Source organism: Thunnus thynnus, chromosome 3, assembly GCF_963924715.1.
Source record: "Thunnus thynnus chromosome 3, fThuThy2.1, whole genome shotgun sequence".
NCBI lineage: Eukaryota > Metazoa > Chordata > Actinopteri > Scombriformes > Scombridae > Thunnus > Thunnus thynnus.
This window is the reverse complement of record NC_089519.1, coordinates 17,976,652-17,995,086: the sequence shown is the minus strand read 5'-3', so window position 1 is coordinate 17,995,086 and position 18,435 is coordinate 17,976,652. Positions and strand designations below refer to the sequence as shown.

General features: G+C 38.6%; 1 protein-coding gene across 1 annotated transcript; it reads right to left on the bottom strand.

Moving 5' to 3' along the window:
• Window positions 1-7,086: 7,086 nt before the first annotated feature.
• On the bottom strand, window positions 7,087-15,698 carry chchd10 (coiled-coil-helix-coiled-coil-helix domain containing 10). Its single transcript, XM_067584524.1, has 4 exons — window positions 15,464-15,698; window positions 13,600-13,819; window positions 7,957-8,098; window positions 7,087-7,339 (listed from the first exon to the last, which is right to left on the bottom strand). Exons 1-4 carry the CDS (start codon window positions 15,502-15,504, stop codon window positions 7,320-7,322), a joined length of 423 nt encoding a protein of 140 aa, XP_067440625.1. The 5' UTR covers window positions 15,505-15,698; the 3' UTR covers window positions 7,087-7,319.
• Window positions 15,699-18,435: the final 2,737 nt, after the last annotated feature.

Below are 18,435 nucleotides of genomic sequence, written 5' to 3'. Positions count from 1 at the left end.
TGACATGACGCATTATCATTAGAATATGGTAATTTGTGGCCATAAAGGGATGCACATGGTCAGCAAGGACACTCAGATAGGCTGTGGCATTCAAAACTGTTGTGTGTGAAAATCCCAGGAGATCAGCAGTTTCAGAAATACTCAAACCAGCCCATCTGGCACCAACAATCATGCCATGGTCAAAGTCACTAAGATAATATTTTTTCCCCATTCTGACATTTGATGTGAACATTAACTGAAACTCCTGACCTGTATCATCATGATTTTATGCATTGCACTGCAGCCATATGATTGGCTGATTGGAACATTGCATGAATAAGCAGGTGCACAGGTGATCCTAATAATGTGCTAGGTGAATACAGGTAATTGCGTAGATAATTTTCATGTAAATTCCTCACGATGTGAGCCGGACCAGTTCAGCAAAAAATGCTCACATGCAGTGGACACTGACACATTGAACTGACTGACTGAGACACCACAGCCAGGAGACCTGCTAAAAGTGTTCTGACCTTGTCACTCCCCACAAGGAAACAGTGAGCTCAGCATAGCAGGGAGTGAGAAGTGACGATACTAACTTCCCCCCAAGGGAAAGATTATGGCAAGCCGTTTTAACATTTAATGGAACACTCCTATCTGTTATTGTATTTTAGATATCCATAATAGCATTTCTTCCAGTCAAAATTGTATTCTCACTAGTCAGAATGGTAATTATGGTAATTAATAATATTCTTACTAACAGAAATTGTATTTCAAGATATCTACAACTTTGATTGTACTTGTCAAAAATAAATTTAAGATATCTAAAAATCCTTAAAAATAATAAGTGGCCGTTTTAACATTTAATCACTAGACTGGACATGTATTGCAGATATCTGAAATTGAAAGCCCAATACACATGAATAGCAAAAACAACATCATATGTCCTAGGGAGAACGACACTGTGGATATCTGAAATGTTCATTTTGACTAGGAAGAATTGAATTATGGATATCTGCAATGCATATCCATTCTAGCTATTAAATGTTAAAATGGCTTGATATAGAAGATAGACTCAGAGCCTACCTGTGGAAATCGGGGTGGAGGTGGGGCTTTTGAAACGCTATATGAACGGCAGCAAGTGGCACCATAGCTTGTGTGAGCGTTGTGGCAGCAGGCATGCAGCAAAGTGTGAGACTGATGGCTTAAGTATGCTGCCATGACTATAAGGGTGCATTGGATATATGTTACAGTGAGGAGAGTGTGCCATGTGAGTGGAGTGGCGACTCAAGTTGGGTTGCCTTAATTAGCTCACACGCTTCGCTTCATGTAATGTCTCAAATATGCTAAAAGTAACAGGGGGCGCCATAGAGCTGTGTCACGCCCAAGCCCATCTCTGCTATCAAATCGAAATACTTACTAGTACAAACATACTTGCAAATTTTCATGAGTTTTTACGCAACCAAAGGATGTATTTCTGGGTAGAATGATGAGAGAAATGATCCCACCAAATTCCATGAAAATCAAAGCAACTTTGTTCCAAAATTGCCTCTGACTTCCTGTTGTCAGTTGGTGGCAACATTCTCAATACTGATATGCAGATGTGTTCAGGCCTGGACTTTTATTAAGCTTATGACATTTGTGCCAGATTGGACAAAGTCTAGTGGAGTTACAACAACTTCCTGTTTCATGGTGAGACAAGCAAATTGTCAAGGGTGTTCCACGAAAACTCATGATTTTAATATATTTCAAAAAATCGCAAAGTTCTTAAGATGACACCCACCAAATTTGAAGTCGGTCGGTTCAAATCCCTAGGAGGAGTTTGTTAAAACCAGGCGCCAACCTCCGGGGCTGAAAAATGAAGCCAATACGGAAGTGCCAAAAACTGCAGTTCTTGAATGGCCACTTGAGGCTGGCTCCAAAAGCGAGTCAATCCCCATTGACCCCCATGTTAAAATGTCCAACTTTAAAGCAGAAATAAACATGTTTACAGCCTGGTACAAAAAATGGTTTTGGTCTCTGTAGCTAATTTCCCCTTTCATGACAACTGAACAGGGGGTGAATTTTTTTATAATTCACCCGTTTAAATTTTATGAAGTCGTAAAGATATGCATAATGAAGGACATGGCTGCTTTGAGTGACAGGTCCGCTAGCCGCTAGGTGGCTTGTTTCAGCCATTCGGCCTGCCTCTTTGCCCATTTTTGATTGGCTGGGAGTTAGGCAGAGTCATGCACTGCCAAGACGGCGACAGCTTGAGGGGCTCACTTTTCAAAACCGCCCTTCAGAAACCAATGGGTGACGTCAGGGTGACTACGTCCATATTTTTACACAGTCTATGGTTAAAAAACAATGCCTCCAAAATGGCAAAAACAGAGCAAAAGTTAATTCATAATGGCTGACTTCCTGTTGGACTTAGGGTATGGCTTCAAGAGGCTTTTTTGTGCATTTGGAGATGATACATCTGCCTGCCAAATTTTGTTCACCTACGTCAAGACTGTCCGAGCCCAAGACCCATATCAGATATCATGTTTCGCTACTGATGTGTGTGTTTTCAAGCATCTCTAGCCCCTCAAAAACAGCTTCCTGTTTCATCGCAAATAATGCATCGCCATGGCAACAGCTTTTGATGAAAACTCAAAAGCTTCACCATTCAGCATCAACAACATCTTACAACTTAGCTGACCAAAATTAGGTGGATCTGGTTAACTTGCTAGGAGTAGTTAGTAAAAGTATGGGGCCTATAACTTCCTGTTGCCAGTAGGTGGCGCTATTACTATGATTAAATATTGGCCTGTACATGTCTTCAGAACAGGACTCTTATCAAACATGTGAAAGTTGGGAAAGATCTGACGATGTGGGGTTGAGTTAAAACACTGTTCGAAATTTGTTTCGTTGCCACTGCAACACTGTTCAACCAAAACTAACAATCTTCACAGTATAGTATCATCAAGGTCTTGAGGCTTTTTTGACCAAATTTGAGGTGGATCAGGTCAACCTGCTAGGCCTGGAAATGACAAAAACTGCTTCCTGTTGGACTTAAGGCATAGCTCAAAGAGGCTTTTTTGTGCGTCTGGCCATGATACATGTGCCTACCAAATTTCGTTCATCTACGTTAAACTGAAAGGAGTGGCTTCAAAGTTGAAATTTTGTAGGGGGTACTCTCAAGCCATTTTGCCACACCCACCCCGGAGACCCATAAAATATTAAATTTTTCACCACTTCTGACAAATGTGCAAAGTTTCATAAGTTTCCGAGCATGTTTAGGCCCTCAAAGATGTATTTCTTTTGGAAGAATAATAATGATAATAATAGAGAATAATAATTTCTTCAATTACAAGAGGGCCTTCACAAACAACCAATACAACTTCTGTTCCGGACAGTTGACAAATAAGCACAGATTCCTCTTCTGTTCCTGAGGTTTCTCCTTATTTTTGTGTTTCATTGTGTTTTTAAAACTTGGGTCGTCATTTCTGTCAGTTACAATAACAGAAATCTGACAGGTCAAAAAGACGAGCATGCAGACAATAATACAGGCTTTAAACAAAGCCCCGGTTGTTTATTTGGAGGAGAAAACAAGAAACTACTGTCTGCTCTGAACATGCATCATAGTTTATACACACTTGCTCCTTTCTTTCCTGTTTTGGGGTCATAGTTGACATTTCAGGTGTGCTCCCTATCAGTAATACCTCCAAATAAGGTTTAAATAAACGTTTGGCTTTTTTCTAACCTGTATGATCGTCTGCTTATTCTTCTTGACCCATCTGGCATCTTTTTCGGCATATTTCAGCAATTAACTTGGTAAATATAATGTTGTCATAACTGAGAGAAATAATGGACAAAACTATGAAAAATAAGACCCCAGTTCTAATAAACCGAGTTGTAATACATACTACAAGTATATTTGAAATTCTTCAAATTAGTCACCCTTTACCATGCTTATTTCTGAAAATATCTTAATTTTCAATTCTACAGCTAGGTTTTGGAAAGAAAATATGGATCAGCTTTTATATTTTCACTAAGAAAGACATTTCAATAATTTAAAGGATAAGACTGGTAAATAACATCCTTAGCACCAATAACCAATTGATCCTGCAAACAAGTATTGAGACGGTCCTCATAGGATTTGTTGACAATGGGAAATCATTTGAATAACACCTGCCTGATCCTTTGAGTGTTGAAATGTCATAAATTTAGTCAATAAAAATGTTTACATCGTTATAGTACACTGCTGAAGAATACAATGGAAGTAGGACTAAGAGGAGAATCAAGCACTCAAAATACACTAAACTATAGTAACTTTTTCCTTTAGCTGCTGTTCATTTCTGGCTGAGAAGCTGCCAGCTCCCTGGGATATCTTTAACACCAGGACCTGTTGCACAAACTGATGTCCATTTATACTTTTTTATGGCCTGAGCCCAAAGGGCGAAGACCCTATTGTATTTCGTGTGTTTGTTTCTTTCTTATTCTTTCTTTATTAATACGCCACTTCAACCCTAAATTTGACCCCCTTAACATGCTCAAAAACTCACCAAAAAACTCACACTCCAGTTACTTAGTGTTTCTACACATCTCACAGCAGTGTTCAATCCTTACTTTTTTTTCAAGGAGTACATGTGCTCCTAAATGAAAAAAAATTAGGAGCACACATATAATTTTAGGAGCAAACTGAAAAATGTTCAAGTAACAGTTTCTTAAAGAAAACAATTCATTACATACATATTTACAATTTATCACATACATATTTAAACTCTGTGTGTGTGTGTGTGTGTGTATGTAAATCACAATTTATGTTGTTTTTAGGGGTGCTCAATTATGGCAAAAATCATAATCACGATTATCTTGTTCAATATTGGATCACAATTATTTAACACGATTACTTTTTGACTGTCATTTTTGCCAATTGTCGATGATCATATATGCACATATTTTTTCCCACTTGGCTGAGGAGACTATTACACATGCAATCATATATTGTACTAATGATCACGAAAGACTATAGTCTATATGAAGGAAAAACTTTAATGCTGAGCTACTGAACTCCAGTCTTCCTAAGTTCTTCCTTCATATATTGTCTTTCTTGATCATAGTATTATCTATGCTTGCATGCATAATAGCCTCCTCAGCCAGCTGGTAAAAATATGTGCATATATCAGTATCGGCAATCGGCCACAATGAGTTGGAAATATCAGCATATCGGATATTGGCAAAAATCCAATGTCATGCATCTCTAGTTAGTGGGCGGCTGTGGCTCAGGAGGTAGAGCGGGTCGACCACTAATCGAAAGATCGGCAGTTCGATTCCCGGCTCTTCCAGTCCACATGCCGATGTGTCCTTGGGCAAGACACTTAACCCCAAAATTGTTCCTGATGGCTGTGCCATCAGTGTATGAATGTGTGTGAATGGTTAGCTTCCTCTGATGGGCAGGTTGGGACCTGTACCCATTCAGCATATGAATGTGTGTGAATGGGTGAATGTGATTTGTAGTGTAAAAAGCGCTTTGAGTGGTTAGAAGACTAGAAAGGCGCTATACAAGTACAGTCCATTTACCATTAAAAGTCTTTACATTCCTAAAAATAGACTTGATGAAAATTAGGAAATTAATTTGTTTTACACACAAACTCATCAAGGGTTTTCAATTTACTAATTGAAATTCAAGTGAATGGGCACAAAACTTGCATGATTTTTATGACACAGGTGTGAGCAAGGCAGCCATGTCTCACCCTGCAGAAAATTCTCATCCTCACACTGTTGAGATTTGATGTTTCGCCATGACAGAGGAAGTTGCTATAACTTTATTGTAAATGCTCCAGTCTGCACCGAACTTTACGTTTGATAAGACTCCTGGCCTGAACACGTGTACATGACAATGTTCCATCAGTGATGCAAACTGGCTGAATAGCGCCCCCTACGAAATTTCAGTAAAGCAGCCCCAACAGCGGGCAAAATAGTGGACAAAGGAAGTGATGTTTATCTCCTTCTTGCACTCTCTGAGAACAGCCCGGGTCTGAAGACATCTACATGCCCGTCACAGAAGCCCTTCGATTGCGCCGCGGCCCGAAGTGCGCAAGGGCGCGAAGGCCCGTTCAATGCTGCTTGCGGCTTTAATTTATATTTATGATTTATACTATCAAAATAATCTCCTGTCAAACATCATTTTAACTGTCTGTAGTCTGAGCATTTTATAGCCTTGCTGATAAAAATTTAATTCACAGACACACATTGTACATTCAACTGAAAGATAATTTCACACATTTGAATATAATGTTACTGTTTTTTCAATACTTCTTCTGTGGTAACATTTTTAATCACTGTTGAGACATATAATTGTTTTTCTTTTGCTTAAAAACTTAACTATATTATACATATACATTATATTAAGTATTATAACAGATGTGATAAAATGTGATGTAATTCTTGTATAAGAATATATATTTTAATTGAATACTTTGAAAGTAATGGGATAAATCTATATTTTTGTATAGATTCGTGTTATGGGGACTGAAACTACATAGTTATGAAAGAGGCCAGAGGTAGTGTAGATCCAGCCCTCAGATACAGCCCATATTTGAGGAAAATAGTGATTTTCATCTGATCTGGCACCAGCCCAGATCCAGTACTGAACTGATCTGGATTTTTATTTTTACTTGATGGTGAATCAGAAAACAAACAAAAGATAAAATTTGCGAGTAATATACTTCAGCTGAATCTGTTATTTATCTGTCCACTCCACTATAAAACTGTGGTGATCCGCTGCAGCGTCCAATTACTAAAAGATTTCCAATAAAGGAGTGTGTCAGCTGGTAAAAGACTAGACTCCATAAAGGCTGATCTCATGTATCCTCGCTCAGGCCTCCTCAGGGATCTCTCCTCGCTCCTCAGAGCAGAAATAAGCACTTTAGAGCAGCCTTTATGATGGCAGACCAGAATGATTTCTGGGTCAACCGAGGATCAAGAAGCGAGGAACAAAGAAATACGGAAATTGACATCTGTCTGTGGATGTCTGTGGACATTATTGGAAAATGAACAGCACATAGAAAATAAACAGTAACCATAAATATTCCAGTTTAGGTCAATTTTAGGTAAAACAGACAGAAATCAATACAACACATGTTGACAGAATTTGCTAGTAGCAGCTGTTTATTAAAGTTTAATCACTGTACACATTACCAAAAACATTCCATATATTTCACAGTTGTCATACAAAACAAACCAGAATGCTGACTGCCTGAGGTACAGCATTTACATTTTTGAGTCATTAAATCATATGGGTATGTGTCCACGACAGTCTACAGTATGTGTTTCATTACTGAAATATGTCCATCGTGACAGCTGGGGCTCATCCTTCATATCAGTGATGTCACACCTGCAGAAAAACAGGAACAACAGGTCAACATAAATAAACACTCATATCATGTTCAGTGTTTCCCCTAGAATTTTTTTCAGGCCCAGTGGTATGCACCGAAAAAACCCTAAAGAGACGAGGCACTCACATCACGTCAAGAGTTTCCCAAGCAAGAACACAGAGGTTCACTCACGTTTCAGAACAGAGGCTCAGAGGCTCCCAAACGCAAATGATTATTGATTTCCGAATGAATGGATATTTGGCATTATTTTTGGCATTAAAGAAAATATTTTTTTGGCCCAATGGGGCCTCTTGTTGGCCTGGTGGCCCATCAGGCCTGTACAATTACAGGGGAAACACGGATAGTGTTCTAAACATAAGTGCAACAACTTGCTGTAGCTCCTTATCAGAAAAATCATAAATAATAATAGTACAAATTCATGATCAAACAAAGCTTGTTATGCCGTTATGGCAACCAAATTTAGTTAGAATGTCTTACATGAAGCTATATGAATACTTCTATAGAAATCAAAAACAGATAATCTCATGCTATGACCACAGTTATCTGAGTTAAAGCCACGCTTGCTTTGAGCAGTGCTGTATAAAGTAAATCTAACAAACATTCACCACAGACTCACCATGGGAGTACTTGCACTGTTTGAGTGCCTCATTGAAGCCCTCACATAAACTCAGGTCATTCTGGTTGGTGGCACAGTCCAGGAACTGTTTGACCTCAAAGTGACAAGGGCCTGGCTGGGCTGGAGCAGGCCGAAGGGGCTCCTAGAATGATACAAGCAAGGGAGGAAACACATCACACATCTGAGGTGTAATGATATTTGACCACAGGAGAGCAGCTAGAAAGTTAGAAATGAATGTTGAGGCTTCTGGTTGGTCACAACTTTTTAAGCAACAGTCTGGGTATTAGTGGGATCATTTTCATAAGCGTATTTAAAGTATCTTCAAATATTAGTTACTTGGTGAATCATTTGTACATCCTGTGAATACATGAAGCGAAAGGAAATGTCTCAACTTTTAGTATACTACACCTAGGGCTGGGTATTGCATGGTACATGCTTGTGCTGATATGATATCAGAGTTTGGGAGCTGATGCAAAGGCCTTTTTTTTTGATATCGTACTTAAAATAAGGTTGTTATTTTATAAAACCATATTTTTTTAATTAGGAAATTATCTAAATGAATAAACAACTGAAACCAAAATATGTCATGCAATTTGTAATATTTTGATAACCAGAGATATTTTTATTTTACTCATTCCATTTTTTGTTTGAAATAAAAAAGATTAAGATTATTTTATTTTGAATATATACAACATACAACTAAGGATTACTGAAGAACTAGAAGCAGCAACACTTTTGCTTTAAAGCAGAGGCAGCAACTACGTTCAACCATGGGCCCTAATATTCCACTAATAATCGGAATAATAGCCCAATCAGAATAAAAATGCCTCATGTAACCACCTCAATCTGAATAGACTGGCCCAATTGGAAGGAATTTTCAATCAGGTTGAGAGGGGTGGTGTAAACCTCTGATAATCCGTTCAATAGGAAAACATTAGCGCCTAATAACTACATAAACACTTAAACGAATAAATATATTCTTTCTGTGCATGTTTTCCCCACATGGGTTTAACAGTAGGTGAGGTGATGGGGGAGAGAGAGAGAGTGAGAGTGTGTGTGTGACAGACTATGAAGTTAGCAGCTGTGAACATAGCAGTGCAGTGTCTGTACAGTTTAGTCTATTCGTCAGTGAATAAATGCCACAACTCCTCAAGGCCAAAGGCAAGTTCCTGTGTTCTATTTACCAGACCAATTGGACGTTTTCACAGACAAAGTGGATGAGGGGAAATAATTGTGCGCACACAGGTGAACACAGCGTTCGGGCTCATCTAATTGCAAACTGTCACGATTCTTTGCTGCTGAAATAAACTTTCCTTGTGGATTATTCTTGGATGGAACATAGGCCATAGGTCATTGCAAAATGACTGATTTCTTCTTGTTTGTCTGAGTGGTAAAATTGCGGGTTGCTCCTTTTGGAACTGTAGCTTCTTGCTCCTTGTTAACTTTGATTTTGATTATACAATCTTGATTAACTTTATTCTATTGCTATCACTATTTCTATTGATTACTGGATATTAAGATTGTTATAATTTGGGGTTTTTTGTCACGTTTATAAATCTATATTTTGGTGTTTATCTAACGTCGGCTTATGTAGGCAGTTAACATTAATGTGCACATGTCTGCCAAGATTTGATTCATTAATCCTCATTCATCTTTAATAGCTTACATCGTGGGGCTATAATCATTGTTTCATTATTGTATATAGTACTGTTATATTGTCAAGAAACGATGTGTATGATTTTCAGTTTGTGGCTTTAATTAGTAGCCTAAGAGAAGGCCCTGTCTAATAGTAATAGGATAGCCTATTGGGCTAAGTATTAGGCTATCCGATCCATCTCCATTGAAGAATTGATATTGTGTAAACTAATTTAGCCTAAATAAAAGATTATGTAATTATAGCCTTTATTCAATCATATTTTGAATGTACATAGAAAGCCAAGCCTATTCGTTTTCAGAATTAGTAGACAGATTAGACATTCGAGAATATTGGCTATAGCCTAAAAATAAATATAGACTAGGCCAAAGGTATTAGGCTATGCTATAATTGATTGTTATGTTTGGAGGTGATGGAGAAAAGGTGCAAAGAGATTAAATTGTTAGGGGATCTGGCGCTGCTGCATTTCTGGCGCTGCTGCAGCCTTGTCTGCATTACATCACAATGATAAAAATAGAGGGAAAGCTTATTTTCAAGACATAAAACAATGATACTATTCTGTAGGCCCTACTAAACTTTGCATTTTGGGATGAAAAGCGAAATACCAGAGGTAGGGCTATTATGATCAGAGGATGGGCTGTTGCCACAGAGGCTGTTAAACGTAGCCTATAAAGTTGTCTGTGCAGCTGTTTCAATCCCCGCAACAACAGATGTAAACTTTGCATAGTCTATATGGTTTGCTGGCTAGGTTACAACAGTCAATGGCACATTGCTTTTAGTAGCATACAAACCAGTTTTACTAACGAGAATGCATGTCAAAGTAGAGCCAATGTGATACAATGGCTCTTGGCCGTTTAACAAAAAAATGCATTGCTAATTAGTTAGCGAACAGAATTGCCAAATGCAAGGCTAATGTTAGCTGGCCAGCTACCATCTGTAGCAAACCATTATCTATCTGTTAACTCATGTTAACTCATTTTCACTGATCAAACATTCAACAAAACAATATGAATCTTACCGTTGTTATACTATTATCCTACATTTAAACAGCAATAAAACACAAAAACACAAACACTATGATCCAACAAATATATTTAAGTCAGCAGAATGAACTCTTCACAAACTCTGTGAACTGAGCATATAGTCCATATACAATCAAATCAAATAAATAGGCTTGCTGTTGTTAATTTAATGCTACCATGCGGGCAGTCTGCAGCTGCAGCTCCGCCACCACCTCCACCTGCCGCGGTCTGCCTGAGCCCGCCTCTCATCGAGAGCGGGTCATCCACTAATCGAAAGATCAGTGGTTCCAGTTCACATGTCGATGTGTCCTTGGGCAAGATACTTAACCCCTAATCACTCCTGACGGCTGTACCATCAGTGTGAGAATGTGTGTGAATGATTAGATTTCCTCTGATGGACAGGTTGGGACCTTGCATGGTAGCCCCTGTACCCCTTCAGCGTATGAATGTGTGCGAATCTGATTTGTAGTGTAAAAGCACTTTGAGTGGTCGGAAGACTAGAAAGGCGCTATACAAGTACAGTCCATTTACCATTTACTTTTCGGAGTCGTGTTAACTGCTGTTGAGCCAAAGCGCAGGACTCTTCCTGAAGTGCATGCTGGCTTTTCAATCTCGTGTTACACTTAGTCACATCTGACCAAACACTCAGTGAATCTCTCAATGTCTTAATAGTGGAGGCAAAACCAAACTTTTGCATAATATAAGTTAATATTTAAGTTATTTTGGCAACATATCTTATAGGTCACACAATATTTAGTTATTTAATGTGCTATTAATGAATTTAGCAATCGGCATATTTCCCACCAGACATTTTGGCCGTTGATATTTTCATCTGCCGGACAACTACACATGATACTGGCAAAAAGCCGGCATATGCCAGCTAACATAAACCCAGCTGCAGACAGATGAAGTGCAGCTCTGAGCAGCTGGATGAATGGAGAGAGATCATTACACGGAGCAAAACATCCTCGCATCTTAAATAATAGCATCCAAAGTCTGACTGAAACTAAAACAAAGCAGCCTGTAGATGTCGCAATGAGTCAGTTTCCACCGCTGAACGTTTGACTGTTAAATTCAGACACATATGCGCTGTGAGGAAGACACAGCTCTGTCTGTCTGTCTCTCACTGCGCTGTCTTGCTGCTCCGACACTTAATGCACTGGATTTATAACAAGACAAAACCAGAGCACCATTGCGAAACGGAATGTGACAGAATAATCGGTTTATCTTGATTATCTTGTTTTCATAATCGTTGGAAGCCAAAAGTAGCCTTTAACTAACTCTGGTGCAGTGCATCAAATGTTAACATTTATGTTTAAAACTGTATATTGTCCCAATAAATACAATACAATACAATCTCATCGGGTAGTGAGTGTGACAATTTGCAAAGAACATTACCTACAACAACATTACCTATGTTACCTAGGCAACTGTGCATTGTAGCAGTCAGCCTGCTAATGTTAGGATATTGAATGGCAGCAACAATCAGTGATAACAGAAAAAATCTACACATGACACTTCCATTTGAACAGCTGATGTTGGGAGTAACGTTAGTGGTAGAGTAAAGCAGAGTCAGCTGCTTCTCTTCTTTACATTTTATTATTGTTGGACCATGAACGGTTAATCATGACTGTTTGTCACTTTCTTTTTTGTCCTGCTGGTTTTTACTTCTTTTATCTTACTTGAAACTGTAAATGCTCCAATTGGTGTCCGTTCCACCTGCTGCTATGGAGTGTGTCTCTGCCCTTACAGTGGAACCTTTGTTGACACCTCTTTGATACTCTCAGCCAGATAGTGGTCATACCTGACCACTTTAGGAAGAGTAGGATTTAGTGGCCAAAACGAAAGTATGGATGGACTTGGTAGATTATTTTTGTTACTCAGAAATCTAACTTCTGGGCTTTGTATTTAAAGTAAAATAAGTCAGACTAAAACACAGACCCGGACCGAAGTGGAAGGCCTCAGAGAAAATGTGAAGACCATATAGGCATTTTAAAGCCAAACTAGGGGTCTGTCCCAATACCCACACTTGTGGTCTTGAGGGCTTACATGCATGTTCACGCACTGCAAGTAGGGAAGTGTGTCCCACATCTGAAATATACCAACACACACTGCACTCAACCCACACTTCTCCTAATACTGCTTTGAAACGATATTCAGAACCAAGTGTATCGCACAATTCACCATGGTATATTGTGCTAAACCAGTCCAGCTGTTTGTGGTAGTGTGCCAATTGTAGGGCTGTAGTCTCCTGGTCGACTGACCGATTAGCTGGTCGATAAGCTCTCATCCAACCAAATTCTCATTAGTCAAATAATCACTGTGTTATCTTCATAAGGAGAGAAGTGCTACATCAATAGCTTTCCAAGATTAATCCATTATTTCCTGCGGCGGAAGAGACAGACTAACAAATTACCTGTGAATCCCCCCCCTCCCGCGACTAATTGATTAGTTGAGCATTATGTACAATTTCAGTCAATCAAGATTTTCTTTGGTTGACTACAGCCCTAGCCAATTGGCTGGTTTTAGAACTAACAATAATCTACAGACAAGAAGTTGAAATTTATGACATATTAGATTTTAAATCATTCAAAATAACACTGTGTTATATCTAATGTACATTAAACCTATGTGATTTTAGATAACTTGATTTAATTGCTTTATATTTCTCCTCTCAGCTCCTGAATGTGCATTTTTCTGTCATCTGACTGACTGTAATACTGTTTGGTTGATCCAACTACTTCAAAGTCATGGACAGTGGCCTATTTGTATTTGTGTGGTTGACAGGACGTCATTAATCAAGAGAGTCCCAGTGAGTTCTGATAAACTTCCAGAGGTTTTAACAGGCACTTGGGCACTGTGACAGTAATCGGAAATATGTCACACAAGTAGCCACTTGACTACTTGCAAAACGTTGGGACGGACGTGAAGTATCTATCTTCTGTCTGAGGAGACTCTACCTCTTACCTGGTATGTAGGTTTGGCTGGCTCTGGACTGCTGCTGCCCCCACTGAACGCTCCTGTAAGGGCACTGCCAACCACGTGGCCAACAGCTGAGCCTACTGCCACCCCAGCAGCTGTGGTAGCCATCTGGGCCATGAGGCCTGGTCCCTGGGACTGAGCTGGAGCCGGGGCCAGGGCGGCTGGAGGTGGGTGAACAGGGGCCGGAGCATGGGATGGAGCTGGGCTACAAAGAGAACAAAAACAGTCCATTTCCTGTGCATTAGAGAGGCTTAAAGTACATTACATAATCTACTGTATAAATGACAACACCACCAAGTGAACTTGTCTCCTTCACCACAACTTCTCCTGGCCCCTGGAGCTCTATCAGAAAAATAAACTGTCAAATATAAGTATGGAGTAGAACCCGACCAATATATCGGTCAGCTGATATTATCAGCCAATATTGACCTATCACAGATATATCAGTATTGGGGTATATGTTCATCATGCACCAATATATATATATATATATATATATATATATATATATATATATATATATTATTTATTTATTATTTTTTAAAGTTGTATAGGCAGCATTTTATTTATATTTGATCCTTTATCTGAATTCAAGTTTAATATATACATACATGTTTTTTATTTATAATTACTAAATTCCCAGTGAAGTTTACTATTTCAGATCACTGATGTCATTTCATACAATAAAGTTTAGTGTTAAACTGTAAACTATCATGCCTCCATTACATATCTTTGTCACAAATGTTTGATAACCACATTTGAAGAATCATTGCAAAAAATGTGTGTTTATGTATATATTTGTTATGTATAAGATTAACAGCTGATACATCGATATCAGAATTTTTTTTACTCCCTAACATCGGTATAGGCATCAGCCCAAAAAATCAAGTATCAGTTGGGCCCTAGTATGGGGTATATCCTCATGCAAGACCATCATTTGCAGAGAAAATACCTACCTATCTGTCTAGTCTATAGAATTTCAAAGATAAGGTCAAATGTCTATCACAAGGTAACTGAGCCGAGAGTTGAGTTTTCAAATTAATACAGTAAGACCCAACAGTATCCAATTTATAATATAATGTAATGCTTGCATTGGAGAAGCAGAAGAGAACTGTTGCTTGATAAATACTTTAAACAATCACCAAACTGTCATGATGGATTAAATGATTGAACAAGTGTCCTTGCAGTAACTGTTATCCACACAGTGTTACCTAACAACCACATTGAGGAAAACAAATTGTTTCTGACATTAGTAATGCTCAGTGACATTTACTTGTCACATTACAGTTCACAAAAGCATTTTAATACATTTGGGCCCCTGTGAAAGTACACAACTCTTACAATACACTTGAAATACAATTTTCTCCACTGTGGTAAAACAATTGCAGAAGATTTTCAGTCAAACATTATTATTGTCTTTGTTCACAAGCCCAAAACTAAAACACATAAAACTCTGAGTGTAAGTAACAGTGTAACAATGTAAGTATAGAGATGTAGAACTATACAACTATTTCTCTTCAGAAAAATCTCAGGATACAACACAGCCATACAGCTCTCTGACTTGCCTAAAAAAAAAGATTACCTTTTGCGTAGTGACCTTGCCGAGACCTAACTTCACTTTTGACTGGAGTTCTGACGCAACCATAATTGAATTACTTTATAGTTGTATAAGGTAGTTATTGGCCTATCTAGACAAACTATCTCGGGTTTACTGACAAAGGCATGCCTGTTTTAACGTTTAAAATGTTTCTGACACTAATGTTGAATTAGCGCAACTCCTGCGCTTTAAATACGCAACTGAGATCCGCTACAGTGTTACAACACCACTGACTTGAGGCAAGTGTTTTACCTGGCTGGAGCTGTGGGACGGCTGCGGTTTCCTCTAGCCATCTCTGAGTAACAGAAAGTTAGCTTTATGGATCAATTTGACAAATGCACCGCAGAGTTCAGTCGTCGCTTCTAGAAAGCGCTCACTAGCAGACCGCTCTATTCGTCTTGGCTCGGCTCTGCTCGGCTCGGTTCGGGTCACCGCAGGATGACAGCAGTGACCTTGTGCGGCCCGCCGGCTGCAGACGCAAACGTCGCGAGACTATCCCGAAGTTCTTAATCTTTTCTCCTCCTGAGTTCAGCATTGTTATTGTGCCTCTACCTCCGCTTGCTGGACTGGAGTGCAGGGGCATCAGGAGGAGAGCCAATGCGGGGCGGGGGTTTGTTCTGGTTCTGCCTGCTGTAATCATTCCCCCTGTTCATACTAACCATTGGAATATCTCCAAATGCCAATGTAATCACAGAGTAAGTGATAGAGGACACAATCCACTGTCCTTGTGTTAAGAAAAAAAAGCATAAAAGTTTACCTTAAGATAATACGAAGCTTCAGCAGTCTGAGTTAGTCCAATAAAGTGGGTATCTTCCACAGTTACAGTCTTTTTTTTTTTCTTTTTTTTTTTACTAAAATATTCCCTCTTTGTGTCTCCACAAACAGTCTCTTCCTGTCAAGCTGCGGTGAAGGATCATAATAAAAAGTGGGAATTTTGTACTAAAAAGACAGTAACTTTAAAAGAGACGGACTTGGTGTGGTTAATTTGGACGGTTGAAGCTTCAGATAAACGTCTAAATACATTTTTGCAGAAGGAGGGCTATGGACTTTGGCCCTAATCACTTACATTGAAAGTGCACTATATGATGGAATCTCATACTTACTATTGACTGTTGTTTTAGGACAGACTTGAAAAATTGAAAAATTGTGAACCCATCCTTTAACAGTTAACTTAAAATTGATTCCATTGTGCTGTCATTGATATGGGGCTTTAAGTCACATCATATATCTAAAGGACATCTGCAAAAGCCAAAAAAGTTAGGAAGGTACTCATTTCCAGACGTCAGACACTACTGCTTAGCAGCAAATGTCAGAGCATTATCATTCATGCATACAAGCATACAACTCTGGATCTGTTGCCATTGCCCCACACCCACCCAAATGGATACATACGAGGGCTCATTCATGTACAAAGGGTTCACTGTCAGCACTTCTTCTTCTTCATCATATTTTTCTCTATGGAAACATGTGAATCTTCCAATAGTTTTAAAAAAAGATGTTATGTGAGAATATTGAGACAGGTTAAAGGTACATTCTCATTAATGCCCCCAATTTGGTATAATCATAATTTCATCCCTTTTTTCAATGACAGTGTGTTCCATAAATAATGGAGAGAGAAAGAGCTGACAGTCATCAGAGATCTGTACATCAGAAGAGTTTGCATCTTTTGTTGAACTTAATGTTAAATTTGGTCTGCCCAACACTCATTTATTGTTACCTACAGATAATAAACTTTGTTAAAGATATTACCATGATTTTTCAAATTACCAATGGACAAAACATTTTTGTTATTATGTTTAGCCAGCCAACAGTTGCAAGGAAAGCCAGTATCTCAATTTGTGTCATTTTTCACAGTTTCCTACAAAGAAATATGTAAATAGTAGTGTATGGGAAGGAAGTTTGAAAAGGATACATTTATGTTCTGTAAATGTTAGAACTCAACTCATTCAGTTCAAAGTGATTCATCGCTGATGTAGGGATTTGTGCACTCAAATAGTTTTATGATTTTATGAGGGAATTATGAGTTATTATTGTGCTCCAACATGAAATTATTCATCCAGTGACATAATTCATATTAGAGTATATATATTATTAGGGAAATATTCCTCCTTGTGGGTCACACCAGAGAGGTCAATTAGAATTATGATTGTTATTAATCTTAATTGTGATTTTGTGAGGGTATAAGGTCTTTTAAGGTTAAGTGACTGAGATGCAAGCACATGAAACACCAACAAGTCCACTTTAGTTACATACACATGTATTACTAATACTACGGCTACAAGTACTAAACACCACAACATTTTACAAATAAGACACAAGAGGGAAAGGGAAACTGGAACACAAGGCTATGGCTAGTGAATTATTTGAATGTAATCAAATAATGTGGTTATCTATTGTGTAGTTAGTATGAGGGACCTGATAAAAAGATGAGATGACTGTTACCTGAGAAGCAGCAAGTCAAATCAATGGTAACACAGCTTAGTTCTGAATTGCCAATTGAAATTTCAAATTATGAAAGTACCAGGGTTTAAGCAAGTTGATGAAGCTTTGCAGATAACTTGCTTGCTCCCTGGGGTGGCTTCTCACTGGATCCTGTAATGATAAGTGAGTCAGCAAGTCCGGATTTGAAAACTTCCCATTGGAAGCTCCTGGTTTAGGCTCCTCTAGTTTTGATCCTTAACTCATGACTCTAGATGTCTGAGGTTTCATCTCCTAATGTTCCGAATCACATCTTCAGTGTTTTCAACCAGCATGGCAGAAATCAAGAAGACAAAGTCAAAAGCAAGAAAAAACAGCCTGTAAAACCAGTCTGGAGTCTCAGATAAGAGACTGTTTTAAAGTTTCAGTCTGCCCACCCAGAAGGTGCATCCTGGCCAATCCCATGTGTTGCAGAGTTCTAGGGGAGCAGAGTCAGTCCCCTCCTTTCCACGGACTCCTAAATACAGTTACGGTTACTCCCTTTATCACAGTATTTACAATTTAACAATTGCATGATTCCTAATTTTGCATTTTTGATAGTAGCTGTAGCATTTTGAGAGTGAAACAAGCAGAATGGTACTAAACATGATGTTAGCGTTGTCAAGGATGATGGAATTATGTTTGTGGTACATTTCTTGGCTTAAAGGCAGTGGAATAAAAGTCTAACTAAAGCACATAACAACACACATATGATAGACATATACATATCAATATACCATATTAATTGTTCTTAGACAAAAGTCCAT

What these genes read in the sequence shown, in the direction of transcription:
- chchd10 (XM_067584524.1), bottom strand. Translation starts at nt 15,504, where the DNA reads ATGGCTAGAGGAAACCGCAGCCGTCCCACAGCTCCAGCCAG. An exon ending in CGTCCCACAGCTCCAGCCAG is followed by an intron (nt 13,820 to 15,463) that starts GTAAAACACTTG and finishes TTCTCTTTGTAG; the next exon opens with CCCAGCTCCATCCCATGCTC. An exon ending in CAGCCAAACCTACATACCAG is followed by an intron (nt 8,099 to 13,599) that starts GTAAGAGGTAGA and finishes GTATCATTCTAG; the next exon opens with GAGCCCCTTCGGCCTGCTCC.